Source organism: Myotis brandtii, unplaced genomic scaffold (assembly GCF_000412655.1).
Source record: "Myotis brandtii unplaced genomic scaffold, ASM41265v1 scaffold388, whole genome shotgun sequence".
Lineage (NCBI taxonomy): Eukaryota > Metazoa > Chordata > Mammalia > Chiroptera > Vespertilionidae > Myotis > Myotis brandtii.
Genome location: NW_005364882.1, coordinates 177,311 through 193,228, shown reverse-complemented (window position 1 = coordinate 193,228; position 15,918 = coordinate 177,311). Strand labels below are relative to the sequence as shown.

At 34.4% G+C, this 15,918-nt stretch overlaps 1 protein-coding gene across 3 annotated transcripts in view; it reads right to left on the bottom strand.

Annotated features, from left to right (window-relative positions):
- Nucleotides 1–15,918, bottom strand: part of PCDH17 (protocadherin 17) — a 95,205-nt gene that overhangs the window by 55,988 nt on the left and 23,299 nt on the right. For 2 of the 3 annotated variants that reach the window (XM_005872672.2, XM_005872673.2), the window contains exons 2-3: nucleotides 1,735–1,793; nucleotides 1,431–1,603 (exon numbers count right to left, since the gene is read on the bottom strand). In XM_005872672.2, the coding sequence (XP_005872734.1) occupies nucleotides 1,431–1,603; nucleotides 1,735–1,793 (232 nt within the window). The remainder of the gene's footprint in view (nucleotides 1–1,430; nucleotides 1,604–1,734; nucleotides 1,794–15,918) is intronic. The other variant, XM_014544920.1, reaches the window with a different exon arrangement.

Here is a 15,918-nt window from a genome sequence, read left to right as displayed (position 1 = left end):
TTCTATTCCAGTCAAGGGCACATGTCCAGGTAGTGGGCTTGATCCCCAGTAGGGGGTGTACAAGAGGCAGCTGATAAATAATTCTCTCTCATCATTGATGTTTCTATCTCCCTCTCCCTTTTTGTCTGAGATCAGTATATATATATGGCTTTTGTTAAAAAAATTTAAAAAAACAAGATTTCTGTTAACACAGAAAATTGTGATGGTAAAAGTTCAGAAGAAAGTTATCTATCTAGCACTTATTACTTAGAAAAGAAGGCCTTGGGGAGGTCAACCTTAAAATAAATCCAGCATAATAATATTCAGTGCAGAAATATTTATATCTATGTTTACTTATTTTGTATTAAATAGATGTTTATGTATGTATATTTGTATTAAAATTTGAATATTATTAGAAAAGTTAATAAACATTATATCTGCTAAGCTATATGTGCTAGGACAGAGTACACTACAGGCAAAAAATTACTTTCTATGAATCATCAATTAATAAATGACTTAGCAGCTGTGTTTATATGTATAAGTCAAGTTTCTCATTAAAAACTGAAATGATAAATATTAAATATTTAAATATCATGACTATTTTGAAAACTAATATTATATTAACTAATGTAAAATACATCTGAAATTCTGAAATACAATTTATAAAACAATTAATTTTTCATTTGTTATAATTGGACATTAGAAAAAAGCTTATGGTCTCTAGTTCTTACACATGAAAGTAGTTTAATTCTCTTTGGGTAAATCATCAGCAAATATTCCATTATGCTTGAAACAATGAAAACATAAAATTAATAAAAAGGCATATCAAATGAATAAATTAGAGGTGGACTTTTAGAATGTACGTATTTATTAAGAAATATATTTTCATCTCTGAGTAAACAAGTTCATTCTTATTTGATATCTATGAAGACTTCAATGTAAATCAAAACAAAAGGAGCAAAAACTCTGACTTAGCTATTATTTGACTCTTTAAAAACTAAAATTCACTCTAAAAATACAACAACATGCTAGACATATACAATTCCAATCAAGTTTTCATTTTACCTAAATGTGTTGAATTTACTATTTTAATCTTAAAAATGAGTATATTAAAATGTGCATATTTAGGTAATATATGCCATGTTTTGCTTGTCAATAAAATGCAAAATAAGAAAAGTTAGGAAGCATCCATGAAGATAAGAACAAATCTAGTGACTTAATCAAGTTCTCATGTTAAGAAGATTATAGACCACTATCTATGGCCTTTCTTTCTCTCTTGTTTCTGAGGTACTTGAATAGTTGCTCTTTGTCTGGGACAAAGTTGGGATTTGCTGTCTCTTTTGATCCATTAATGGTCCATTCCACCATAATAAACTGCAACTCTAGTGCTAATTGGTTCATAATGATTGCTTAAGCTTTACACTTGGTAAGCATTGGAAGGCTTCACTCACCTTGTTCAAGTGGTTGGCTTTTAGTTGAAGTAGTTTTCATCTTGAGTGCCTCCCTAACAGACATGTCACAGCAGGAGCCTTTGTTAGTGTCTTGGTCACTGTCAGCCTGATCACTGTCCCCGTGCCCACTGTCTCTCAGGCTGGCTCTTTCTGGGTCCTTAAACGTGGAGCTACTGAAATACATATAAAGACAAAGAAGAGAAAGTGGTGTCTCTACGAGTTTGAGTCTGGTGTGGTTACTTGCAAAGCAATTTTGACACGAATGCAAATGGGGAAGCTGAGAAAGTTATTTAATAGGCCTTACCTTTGAACAAACTGCTGCCTGCTGCCCATGTAATTGGGCTCTGCGGGAAAATTGTCTGTCTGTGAAAGAGAAGGAAAAAAATACGTATAGTTGTACACTGGACAAATCTCCTGCAGAGCAACAAGATTTCCTAGTGGAAAAATGATTAATAATTCAAAAATTCCCTTAATCTTCAGATTTGTACATTTTAATTAAATTGGAAATTGCTGACATGTAATTATGTACTCAGAACAATTAAATGATTCCGGTCCACAAATTACCTGTTAAAGTAAACAATGAGCCTGTCATAACTGGCATTCTCTCTTAGCACCAGGATGGATAACACTGTGTTGTTTCATTATTTAGATATTAAGATTGAATATTTGTGGGGGGAGTAGAAAAATGACCTAATTTCTCCATAATAAAAGTGTGAATTATTTAATAATACTCATTTTTAACATAATTACATAATCCTCTGGGATTCTATGCCTTCTTTGGTGTAATATCATTTTAAAGTCATCCACTCCTCAATTAAGAGATACTGATCCTTTTCTCCAAATTACCAGAGTAAGGAGGATGGGAAGAGGTAGAAGAATGTAAAAGGGAGATAAATGGTGATGAAAGGAGACTTGATGTTGGGTGTAAACATAGAATGCAGTATACAGATGATGTATTATAGAATTGTACACCTGAAACATATAATTTTATTAACCAATGTTACCCCAATAAATTCAGTAAAAAATAAAATAAATAGATAAGCCGGGCCCATATAATTCATCCTCATCTACATCTCTACTATAAAAATTGTGCTCACACAAGACAATGGAAAGATGTATTATTTCCTGGTTATTAACAACAAAGCAAAAGAAAAATAAGAAATAAAATGTTACTTAAAACACCGAGAGTAAAGACAGAGAAACCAGGCTTGTTTTCTGTGGTTGTTTTTACTGCCTCCAAACTGACCTGGAGGTCTGCCAAGAAGAACTGAATTCTCCTTGTATCATGGAACAGAGTCTTTTGGGAGAAAGAGACTAGATCTTTCATAGATCTCCCTATACGGTACATTCATACACGTTACTTCTTGCAGCTGACTCCAGGACAAAGGTTCTCCTGTTTTCTGCATCACTTCATATCACGTCATTAAGCAGCTATGGGTTCGTACAAGATCATCCAGCATGCGAGTATCAGTGGCACAGGAGCATGCAATTCATGAAGCAGAGGGCCCAAGGTAAGGCTTAATGTAGTGCAATATGTGTTTTCCTTATAAATAAGCCTAATTTATGTTAACAGTACTCTTTTTCTCCCCGTGTAATAATTTAAGTTATTTGGCTTTTCCAAATATTCCTGGGGGGAAGGGAGGCATGCTAAGAGTAACATCTTAAAGCATGAAGTTGCAATGTCTGTTAGAAGTTTGGGGACAGAAGAAACCCCTTACAAATATCTTAATTTGTAATCTTTTGTTGTTGTTCAAATGAATTTTATGCCAAAAAAAAGTAAAAATGTGGGTAAACAAGGACGATTCATTTCTCACACCTAATCTGTTTAGCTAGTAGTTGATGGCATACATTTTTCATTGACATGTTTTATTTTTCCACAGGCTCTGTAAAGCACCCATTTTGTTTTCAAAATAACAAACTATCAATTTTTAAGAATAACTTAAAGATCTAATAAAGATAATGGAAACCAGCATGAGGGGCAAAAATGTTTGCTAAAGCATTTTTCCAATTTTTGAAACTATAATTAGTTGAAATTCCACATTTTAATGTATTAAAATCTAGTTCATCTTTTTAAAATATATATTTTAATTTATTTTAGAGAGAGAGGGAGAGAAACATGGATGTAAGAGAGGAACGTTGATCAGCTGCCTCCTGCAAGCTCCCTACTGGACATCAAGCCTTCAACCTGGGCACGTGCCCTGACCAGGAATCAAACTCATGACCTATCGGTGCATGGGATGACACTCAACCAACTGAGCCACACTAGCCAGGGCTAGTTCATCTTTTGAATTGGTCAGAATATGTATACATATGCTTTCAGTTCAAAGTTCAGGATAAATGTCTTAGAACATTTCAGAAAATGAGAATCCTGGGTATTAAGGAGAGAGTAAAATGTAATCTGAAAAGCCAAAACTCTAATGAGAAAATAGAAGGGCTATAAAAAGTAATCTTGTGTTTTCGATGGCTTTAATTAAATGGAGCCTTATAAGAAATTGACACAGGGAGACACATTGGGGAAACTTTTCTTCATCTGTTCTAATCAGGATAGTATTTTAAAATGTTTGCAAATTATTAAAGTTTTAAGGAGTTTAAGTAAAATAAGAGACAAGCAAAAATAAACATATTCTCATTGAGTGAAAAGCTGTTTTTAAATATGATTATGCAAAAGCATGTGTGTTTTTCTATGTTTTATGTATGTATCAGTATCAGATGAACTGCTACCAAATACAGTTTTGGGGAAAATAGAAAAATAAGAGGAAGTTAGAAAAAGGGGGGAATTTTGAGGAAAAGAGAGGGAAGAAAAATAACAGAAGTGAGAAAAGCAAGAAAAAATAAAGAAAAATAATTAAAAGGAAAAAAAATATATATATATATATAAAGGAAGAAAAATGAGGGAGTTAAAAATACAGAAATTGTTAAAAGTAATTGGTTTATTATTGTAGAATTTCACAAAGAACATTTTTTCAAACATAAAATTTAATCAGTAGCACAATAACAGAAGTTACTAGTAATGACTGCATTCACCCATTAAAATGGGTAGGAATTTGAGAGATTTGTGTGTATTCATAATTATCATAATGAAACAGCCATTTTATCTTAACAAATATATAATAATTCACTATAAGAAAACCACACTAGCTTTATTATAGAAAATAACATTTTCATTATACAGACTCCAAGGATGTCAGAAAACTCATTTAAAATAACCTGAATATAAAATAACAGTATTTGCATAGAAAAATGAAAAATAGAGAAAAATAGCCATATTTATCACATCATTTAATTTAGAAGTAAAAGGGCTTTCAGATATTTTTCAATATTGTACTTAAAAATTGACTTCTACCAAAGAACTTGTATGCATGCATATGAGCATAACCAATGGGCACAGACAGTAGGGGGGGGTGAGGCCATGTGCTGGGGGGCGGGGGTGGCCAGGGAGAGGTCAATGGGGGGAAAAGGAGACTTATATAATACTTTAAACAAGAAGGAATTTTTTAAAAGTTTACTTCTACCTGGTAAATTTATAAATTATCTTTTAAGTTTAGAAAGAAAGTAAAATTTGAGGTCACATACTTATAGTTTTCTAAGTCCCAGCAGAGTAATTAAGTGTGAATATTTATAACTCTAAAACCTTTATATTTTTCCACACAAACTATTCACTAGATTTTTCCCCTTCAAATTGAACACAGTTTAACTATTATTTTAAAAACACATAATATAGCATTGAAATATGTGTACCCTGAATTGGTGGGTAATTACAGAAAAGTTCTAAAGTTTTAGATACCTTTTTAATCTATTTCAAAGTCAGGAATTAAAAGACAGAAGTTTGTTTTTGCGATTATTTGCTCATAGCATAAAAGACCTGAACTTACTTATAAAACTGAATATGCCCTCTTATTTTGATTTTTTCTTTCTTGTTATTTTCTTTGATGAAGATTATAAAAAATTAGATATTCTTTGCTTTCGTTTGTACAGAAAGCAAAGAAATAAACAAGTTATCAAACAAACCCACAAAGTGGATATGAATGATTTCTTTAATTATTTGCCTCTATGCTTTTCTCTAGTAGTATTCAGCAAATTCTAGTAAATTTATATTATATTCAAAATTTAAAAAATTATCAGCAGTAGTTAATATTAAAATATCTTCTAAAATTTGCTCATCCTTTTAGAACTATAAAGATCACATCATAATTTGAAAAATTAGTTTCTTTGAGAAAGTGGAAGGAAGCACTTACTAAAACTGAACCAAGTTGGCTAAAATTTGGAAAGCTCTTCTTTTATGGAAGTTGATAATTTGATACAGCTACTTAAATGTGCCTAAAGAAGTTGAACTGAAAATGGATAGTAAAAGGAGTCAAAATAGTTTTTCTATACTAGTAAACTAGTAAAAATAGAAATATTAAAGACATATCAAGCATTTGACAAATTCAACATCTATTAATGATAAATTTCTCATCAAATAAGAATAAAAAACTTTCTCAATTGTATTGAGGGCATCTATGAAAAAACAAAGGGTATAACTAATATAGTCCTGGTGAAACACTGAAAAAAGTTACCACTTCTATTAATCATTGCACTGAAAGTCCTAATTGTTCAATAAGGCAAGAAAAATAAAGGACGCACAGATTAGAAAGAAATGGGAAAAAATACAGACAATATCATTGTATTCTTAGATAATATTATGTAGTTAGAAAGTAGGAAGGAATTAAAGAAAACTTCTTAGAACTAATAAGTAAGTTAAGCAATGTTGCCACATTCAAGATCCCACAGAAAAATTAATTATATTTCTATATTCTAGAAATACGCTATTGAAGATCAAAATTGCAAAAGCAATGCATTTCTCACAGCTCCATAAAAATCAAATACTTAGCAAATTATGCTTTAAAAAACAAGTATAGAATCTGTATACTGAACTTTACAAAAACTGATTACATAAATCAAAAAAGCTTATGTAATGAAGACATTAATATGTTTATTATTGGAAGATACAACATGGTAAAGATGTCAATGCTTCTCAAATAATCTATACATGTAACATAATTCCACTCAAATTCCCAGCACGATTTCCTATAGATATAGACAAGAGGATTCTAAAATGTAGCAAAGAAACTGTAATAGCCAAAACGCATTTTTTAAAAAAAAGAACAAATTTGAAGGAGATACACTACCCTATTTTAAGACTTATTATGAAATGACCCTATCAATATAATGCAGCATTGTTGATGAAAAAGACATATAGATCAATGAAACAGAAGAGACTTTCCAGAAATAGTTCATACAAATATGGTCAATTGATTTCTAACAAAGTTGCAAAAGGCAATTCAATAGGTAATTCAAAAGAAATGAATCTCAACCTTACACTTTACACTTTATATTAAAAAAAGAATGCCGAAACCGGTTTGGCTCAGTGGATAGAGCATCGGCCTGCGGACTGAAGGGTCCCAGGTTCGATTCCGGTCAAGGGCATGTACCTTGGTTGCGGGCACATCCCCAGTAGGAGATGTGCAGGAGGCAGCTGATCGATGTTTCTCTCTCATCGATGTTTCTAACTCTCTATCTCTCTCCCTTCCTCTCTGTAAAAAATCAATAAAATATATTTAAAAAAAAAAAAAAAAGAATAAAACAAAACATCCTCAAAATAGATCATAGTTCTGAATTTAAAATGTCAAACTAAAACTTTATAAGAAAACCTAGCAAAAAATATTTGTGACTTCGTGTTAGGCAGGATTCTCAAACGTGATACCAAAATCATCATCTATAGGAGGGAAAATAAGCCAAATTAACCCAGCAATTTTGCATTTACCTTAGAGAAATGCAAACTATGCTCACATAAAAATTTGCATATGAATATTTACAGAAACTCTCTTTTCCAAAATTGGAATCAGCCCAGATATCTTCTAACAGGTGAATAGATAGACTGTGGTACATACATACAATGGAAAACTATCCTATATTATAAAAGCATAATGTGCAAATTGGGGTGCGGAATGACAGGTCGCTATGATGTGCACTGATCACCAGGGGGCAGACGCTCAATGCAGGAGCTGCCCCCTGGTGGTCAATATGCTCCCACAGGGAGAGTGCCGCTCAGCCAGAAACCTGCTCACGGCTGGCGAGCACAGCGGCAGTGGCAGGAGCCTCTCCCACCTCCGTGGCAGTGCTAAGGATGTCTGTCAGTCAGACATCCTCTAAGGGCTCCTGGACTGTGAGAGGGTGCAGGCCCAGCTGAGCCCTCCCCTCCCCGAGTGCATGAATTTTGTGCACCAGGCCTCTAGTTTAGCAATAAAACATAAACTATTGATGAAACAACTTAGACTAATTTTAAAAGCATTATATTGAGTGAAAAAGAGCCAGTCTCAAAAAATTGCATACTATATGATTCTACTTATAAGACTTCTCAAATAAATAAAAAATAAAAGGCTATTATGAAAAAGAACAGATTAATGGTTGCCAGGGGTGAAAGTTGACTACAGAGATACAGCCTGAGGAAGCTTTTAGGGTAATAGAACTGTTTAGTAATCTGACTGTGATGCTGGTTTCATTTTGCCATATATGAATAAAAATACATAGAACTCCACACTCAACAAAAGATTCATTACACTGATTGCTGATAAAAGATATTTCCAAAAATATGTGTAAGATCATCATCTGCATTTCATATATGCTGAGGATCCATCTGTTTCCTAGAGAATTATAAAACTACTAGGTGCCCAAATTCGTGCACAGGTGGGGTCCAGCTGGCCCGCCCCAATCAGGGCTGCTGGGCAGTTAGCCGGCCAGCCCCATGCCCGATGGGGGTGGGGACAGCCAGGGGGAGGGGCTGTAGGCAGTTTGCCAGCTGGCCCTGCCCCTTGGTAGAACTCCTGGTTGAACTCTGGGTCAAACTCCCAGTTGAGGGGACAATTTGCATATTAGCCTTTTATTATATAGGATAAGTTATTTTATTAAATAGTCTCAGTAAAGAGTATTTCTGGACTTTGTCCTTTAAATTATACTGAGTCAACTTTTAAAACCCATGTAGAAATCCTATTTTCATTTGGACAGACTACAAATGGATTCAAGATATAAAGACCTACTTAGCCACACTAGCAAACACAAGCAACAGCTCTATAAGACAGGCACCTTAAATATGAATTATTTAGCTCAATTTTCATTTCTTTCAAAGATTTTTTGTGTGTGTGCAGTTCCCGTTTACCCAGCCATAGTAAATACTTTAAATAAAGATTCCAGACTGCCTTTATTGCAAAGGCAATAGCTTTTCCTTTTAGTGCAGGAAACAAACCTGGCTAGAACATGAAGCACTGAGAGCCATCCTGGGAAATGGCAAGTTTTTAAATTTAGAAATACTTTGTAAAATTTATTATACATTTGAAAGTAAGTGAATAGCATATCTTTAATAGCAAGCCTTTAAAACCTTTTAATATGAAATGATTAGCATCTAAGATGTAGCAAAGTATATGCAAAATATTGTCAAAATAATTTTACAACTTTGAGGTAAAATTAGGATAATATTTTCTAAAAATCTGTGGGTTGCCCTAATCAGTTTGGCTCAGTGGATAGAGCGTTGGCCTGGGAACTGAAGGGTCCTAGATTTGATACCAGTCAAGGGCATGTACCTTGGTTGTGGGCACATCCCCAGTAAAGGGTGTGCAGGAGGCAGCTGATAGATGTTTCTCTCTCATCGATATTTCTAGCTCTCTATCCCTCTCCCTTCCTCTCTGTAAAAAATCAATAAAATATAATAAAAAAATAAAAAATAAAAATGTGCGGGTTTATACATCATATGAGCTAATACAGGAAAATGTCTTAGTTAAATAATATAACTAGAGGCCCGGTGCATGAAAATTCATGCACTGGAGGAGGGGTCCTTCAGGCTGGCCTGCCCCCTCTCACAGTTCAGGAGTCCTCAGGGGCGGAAGGCGACCTGGAGATCAGGGGAAGGCAATGCCCCATTACACTTCTGCTGCTGCCACTGCTGGCAGAGCAAGCCTCGGCCGGCCCTGGTTACCTCAGCCTCGTGCGGCCCTGAGTGGCTGGGGGGCTGAGAGGACTAGGGGACTACAGAGGCAGGTGCACAGAGCGGCCGGGCCCACCTGGGGGTGGGCCTAGCCTTGCTGCACGCCTGCCGCCCCGGCGGGGCTGAGTGGACTGGGCGCCACCATCTTTGAGGGCAGGGCAGTCAATTAGCATATTCCCTCCTTATTGACTGCAGGTGCTGCCATCTTTGCAACGGTCAATTAGCATATTCCCTCTTTATTAGATAGGATTTATGTTATTAGTTTTTAATTTTTTAAGCTCTATATGCAGCATAGTAATGATTGTGAAATCATAATATCTGAATCAAAGTCTAGTAAATTTTGAAACAGTATTTGGATTTCTAGAAAATGAGAAATTTGGGATGAGAAAAATAAAGATGTCATAATTTTGAATATTGTTTCAAATGAATTTTGATGTAAAAATATCAGAATACTAGTCTCAAAATGTGTACCTGCAAAAGAGAGAATAATGTAAACATTAGGAAACTGGGTTATTTTTCACTATCATAAATACTATTTAAGTAAATGTTGCTAGGGTTCAAACGTTAATCAGTGCGATCCCTATGTGATTAATATATACACACCACCTCGGTGCTATCTAGCCAGTATTATCTTATATTTCCCGGTTTAGAGTCATGGAACAGTCAGGGAATTTCATATGGAGAGATCAATTTTTGTGTTACCAGAATCATGGTTGCAAAAACTAGGAGGCTGTAGTTTATAAAGTGCTAGCTTTTTTGACATCCTTTTGACTTTCTATGTCAGTTTCTTTACCAAGAGGACACCTTGAGAATAAAAGCCTCCTTAAATTTTGAACCCTAAGTACCTCCCTTGTGTCATCCTATCTCAGGCCTAAAGGAGAGAAGTAGAAGATATTAAAAAGAGCCAAATGGAACTTCTGAAGATGAAAACTACAATATTTCAAATTTAAAAAACAATGAATAGACTTGACAGTAGATTTGAACACGAGGAAGAAAAGATACAGCATTTGGCAGCAAGTTTTAGAAACATTTGCCTCAATATTTTATATAATATTAAAGCTAGTTTTATGTGTTTATCTATATAAGCTTTATATAATACTAGAGGCCTGATGCACAAAATTTGTGCAAGAGTAGGCCTTCCTTCCCCCAGCTGCCAGCACCGGCTTCCCTCTGGCACCCAGAACCCGAGCTTCCCTAGCAGCCCTGGCTTCATCCAGAAGGTCGTCCAGAAGGATGTCTGGAAGGATGTCCGGTCTAATTAGCATATTACACTTTTATTATTATAGATTTGTCTCAACATTGTCTTTATGAATTTTCAATATATTAGAGAGTAAAGACAGGTATGTCAAACACAAAAGAATCTCCCAAAGGTTATAATACAAATATGAAGAAAGTTTTAAATCTAGCAATATTGATCTAAAATAAGAAATATTAAGAAAAAATGATAGTATGTATTTGAATCTGAAGTCATCATTAAGAGAGCAACTTACTTCCCACAACTAATTTGTGGTTAGATGTGTTGTTATGGTTTTAAGTCATATTATTTTAGCTTCTATTATAATTACGTGATCAGTGTTTTCCTAATCTAGGTGCATAGGGGAATGGAATTTTGAAAATTCCTTTGAATTAGGGACACCAGGTTGGAGCCATTGGGTTGAAAAGGAAATAAAATATATTAAACTTTCCCTTATTTCAAAGGCACTGCTTTTCACATTGATAACAAGAATTCTCTTTGCAGCAGACTACAGTAAACACAAGGGAGGATTAAGAGGTGAATAATTCACTGTAAGCCTTTTCATACTGACACTGCTTCTCATAGCTTTTCTTTCAACAGAATATATGGTGTGGTTCTTTCTGTCTACATTGCTGAAGTAGGCAACAGTATTTTAAGCCACCACTTATAAAGTTATCTGACAGCGGTATGCTTCGGCATTTTTAAAGTGTGTGAGGTATGGCAATAACTGTATTTATCAGTGATTTTCAAAATAATACATTTTATACCAATTTAGTGTGGTTGACATTTGTGCTTTGTTACTAAAGGCATAATAAAAGCATGAGAAATCTGTACCACATTTAGCAAAAACTAGCATTATTTTAAATTTAAAATGGGAGAACAACAAATCCACATCTTTAAGCAATAATTTTAAATCTACTGCTCAGTTAGGATGACTTAGTTGATTTTTCTTGTTTTCCATTTTATTTTTTATTGAACTTATTAAGGTGAAATTAATAAAATAATACAGATTTCAAGTGTACAACTCAATAAAACATCATCTGCATATTACATTGTGCACTCACCACCCAAAGTCAAGTGTTCTTCCATCACCATTTATCCCAGCTTTGTCCTCTTCTACCTCCGCGCACACCCCTTTCTCTCTCGCAATCCCCATACTACTGTCAGTCTCTGTTTTTTATTTATTTTGTACTTTTGCTTAATCCCTTCACCTTCTTCACCCAGCCCTCCCACTCTCTCCCCTCTGACAGCTGTCAGTTTGTTCTCTGTATCTATGCGTTGGTTTCTATTTTATTTGTTTCTATTTTGTTTAATTTTGTTCATTATATTTCAGATATAAGTGAAATCATATGGTATTTGCTTTTCTTTGCCTAACATATTTCACTTAGCATAGTACTCTCCAGGTCCATTCAGAATGTTGCAAACGGTTTGCTTCTTTTTTACTGCCGAATAGTATTCAACTGTGTAAATATACCACAGCATTTTTATCCACTTATCTACTGATGAGCACCTAGGCTGCTTCCAGATCTTGGTTATCATAAATAATGCTGCAATGAACATAAGGGTGCATATATTCTTTTGAATTAGTGTTTCGGGTTTCTTTAGATATATTCCCAGAAGTGGAATTTCTGCGTCATAAGGCAGTTCTATTTTTAATTTTTTGAGGTACCTCAAGTTTTCCTCAGTGGCTATACCAATCTACATTCCCACCAACAGTGCACAAGGGTTCCCTTTTCTCCACATCCTCACCAACACTTGTTGTTTGTTGATTTATTAATGATAGTCATTCTGACAGGCATGGGGTGGTATCTCATTATGGTTTTAATTTGCATTTCCCTCTGATTACTGATGTTGAGCCTCTTTTCATATGTCTATTGGCCATCTGTAAGATTTGGCTGCCTATTAAACTCTCTTACAAATGTTAGTTAACCTCCTTATAAATGACACTGATGACTTAATAATTTCTGTGCCAGAATATAATTGTGCAATTTATAAATCTTACAGAAAATCATCTTTGACAAGAAGAAAATGAGATAAAATGTAAGGTGAGTGCTATTTGTTATCTATAAAAACACACAAAATAGATAATGCTGCACATTTTCTATATTTCTGCTGAGGCTCGGAGTGCAAAAGCCACTGAGTTGCCACTAAATGTTACATGTGCTTTCTCATTGGCAATGGCAGAGTGTTATGCCATAGTTGATGTCTTCTGATATATATCCAAACTTGCTTCCTGGTTGCTAATTTCCACCTCTCTGATCAATCCATTCTCTTCAGTGAGGTCAGCCTCTCCATTCCAACCCTGTCCAATAAACCAGTCTCCTCTTTTCCTTCCAGGGTGTAATAGTGTTTGTGTGTGGCTCGGGAGAGCTTAGAGCCCTTTTCTCTGCTGATTTTTTTCTATCTCAAAGCTAGACATTTCGTCTTAGGGAAGTCTCTTCTTATTGTGCTATTTTCCATCTCTATTAAGAACACTAACGAATTTTTCCAATGGAGGAATATCTAAAACTAGATTCTCTGCAATTAGACCTCCAAGACTAAATATCTCAAAGTTTTATGTAGCCAATGAAAAACGGTTACAGGTCTGAACTTCTAGAATTCTAGGTATGAAAAGAAAGAGAGAGAAAAAATGAAGGGAAACAAACTGGTGACCAATTATTTTTCTGATTATCACTGCAAATGCCGAGTCTTCTGTGATACAGTATTTAAATATTTTATTAATTTTAAGGAACTTGCTAGTTAGAAAAGAAAATGTTTACAAATTAAATATTTAAATTCAAACCAGTTTTTACATTAATTTATTTTACAAATATAGACATGCTTTGAACCTATACTGCACTGAATCTAAATGTATGTAAATAATGTCATTGCATCATTCTGTGCTGGGCAATTTGAAGGATGCTGTCCTATATTAGGATCTACAAAACAGTATTATTGTTATTTATTATTCATCCTTCTCATTGCACTAGGAGACAGAGTAGTGTTACTGTCCACATTTTTGTAAAACAAACTACAGATAACAGACTTCCATAAAGTTGCCCATCATATGCCTGATTCATTGGCAAACAATAACACCATAGAGTGCCAGACAGTCCGTTGCTATACTGGCTCTCTAAGAAAGAGAGAAAAATAATGCTCTATCTCCATATTTTCAGAAATAAATTAATAAGAACTTGATGTAGCTTATCTTGAAATGCTTTTAAAAATTATTATCACATACTAAGCAAAAACAGTGCTACTATCACCCTAATAACAGATGGTTCTTTGAAACAGTCTGCACTTTTGTCTTTCTATACTTTAATGTTAAATTATTTTAATAGGCTGAATATTTTGTATGTATATATAACTCCAATAATTAGATATTTCCTTTGGTCAATAACATAAAAAGGTAATAATGGCATTTATTATTAAATATTCTAATGCATGCAGTATTACTAAACCATCATTCTAGTCATAAATTGTCAAAATAGCAACTTCTCAAAAGACACTTATCTTTTGAAGTGCAAAAGAAATTTAAGGTATTATATTTAGTAAATCATATATATATATATGTAATATGCAAATGTAGTTGAGACTCCATCATGGTCACAACCATCTCAGGAGGAGGGGCCGGGCTCCGCCCAAGCCTGAGACATCAGCAAAGAGGGGCATCTGCTCAGAGCCTCTGTGGTGTGGCTGGGGGCAGGCCCCCAGCGGGGACACACACACACACACACACACACACACACACACACACACGGGGAGCCTGCTCCAAGCCTCCACGGCCAGACTGCCTCCTGGATTAGGAAGACTAAGCTGTCAGTAGGACATCCCCTAAGAGCTCCCGACTGTGAGAGGGGGCAGGCTGGGCTGAGGGACCCCCACCCCCCAGTGCACGAATTTCATGCACTGGGCCTCTAGTTATATAATATTCCCAAATAACTAACTTAAAATGTGAACCAATCTGTATGTCTGTTATCCATTTCATCAATTTACTTTTTTCACAATACACTAAAACTTTATGACTGGAATGATTTAATAAACACAATTCACCAGTCTTACTCCTCAAAATATTAAATTGTTAATCAGAAGATATAAGTCAATTATTTATATAATGAGTTACATTTCAAAAATTAAATAAAAAGTTATCAGTAAGATCAGTTTCCTGTCTGATTTTGCATCAGCCTATGTAGCAGGTGTATTCTAATTTTTAATAAGAGGAAAAAAATAGAAGGAATTTAAGATGAATTGAATGGTGCAACACCTTTTTAATTTTTCTCCTCTACCTCTTGATAGGCACAGAGAATGTTTAACTCTTTATAATTATAAGCAACATTTTAGCCAACCAGCTAAGCAAACAATATATTTTATAATAATTAGTAAATACTTTGCGGGAGTTTTTAAGTCTCCAATCTTTTTCATGGGTTTCAAAGATAATTTACTAACCCTTTCCAAAAATCAAAGCAAAACAAAACAAAAATAATGTAAAAATTAAAAATTCTGAGATAATTTACCTATTGGATTTGAATTTCTGGTTTGAAAATAACTATAAATTGAGAATACAATTATAAAAAGTTAGGAGATAATATGCAAAGCATTTTGGAAGACTTGTCCTCCAAAATGACTAGTACAAAGGAAAGGGCGTTCCTAAATTTGAGGGAAATATTAATTGTTAATAAAAACAGATCCAGAGACAGAGAAGCATTGATCAGATGCTCAAACCTCAGAGAGAAGGTAAGGGAGGGTGGGGGTAAAGGGGAGAGATCAAAGGACTTGTATGCATGTGTGTAAGCATAACCGATGGACACAGACACTAGGGGGAGAAGCTATGAGCAAGGGGGGGGGGAAGAATGGGGAGATAAGGACACATATGTAATACCTTAATCGATAAAGAAAAAAATCTCTAAGTATGAGATTACCAGAATATTTATCATTTCCATCCTAAAATACAAGAATAAGTATTACATTTTAAATGTATGATTCAATGAAAATAGTCTATTTTTGGTTGGCATTCAGACCTGAAATTAAAATAAAGCTAAGTGTCTTTACTAATGTTAATATATTTTTAATTAAACATTAGCACCAAATGAAATGAAATATCTTTCGACTCTTTATCACACTGTCACTTAATACCTAAGTCAAGCATCTCCAGCTCTTTCTTTGCTTGAAAAGTTTAATTAGAAGACTTTTCCTCTCCTTGCTAACATAAGAGAAGCAATCTTACCTAGACAATCCCTTCATGAGATAATAGGCCTGTA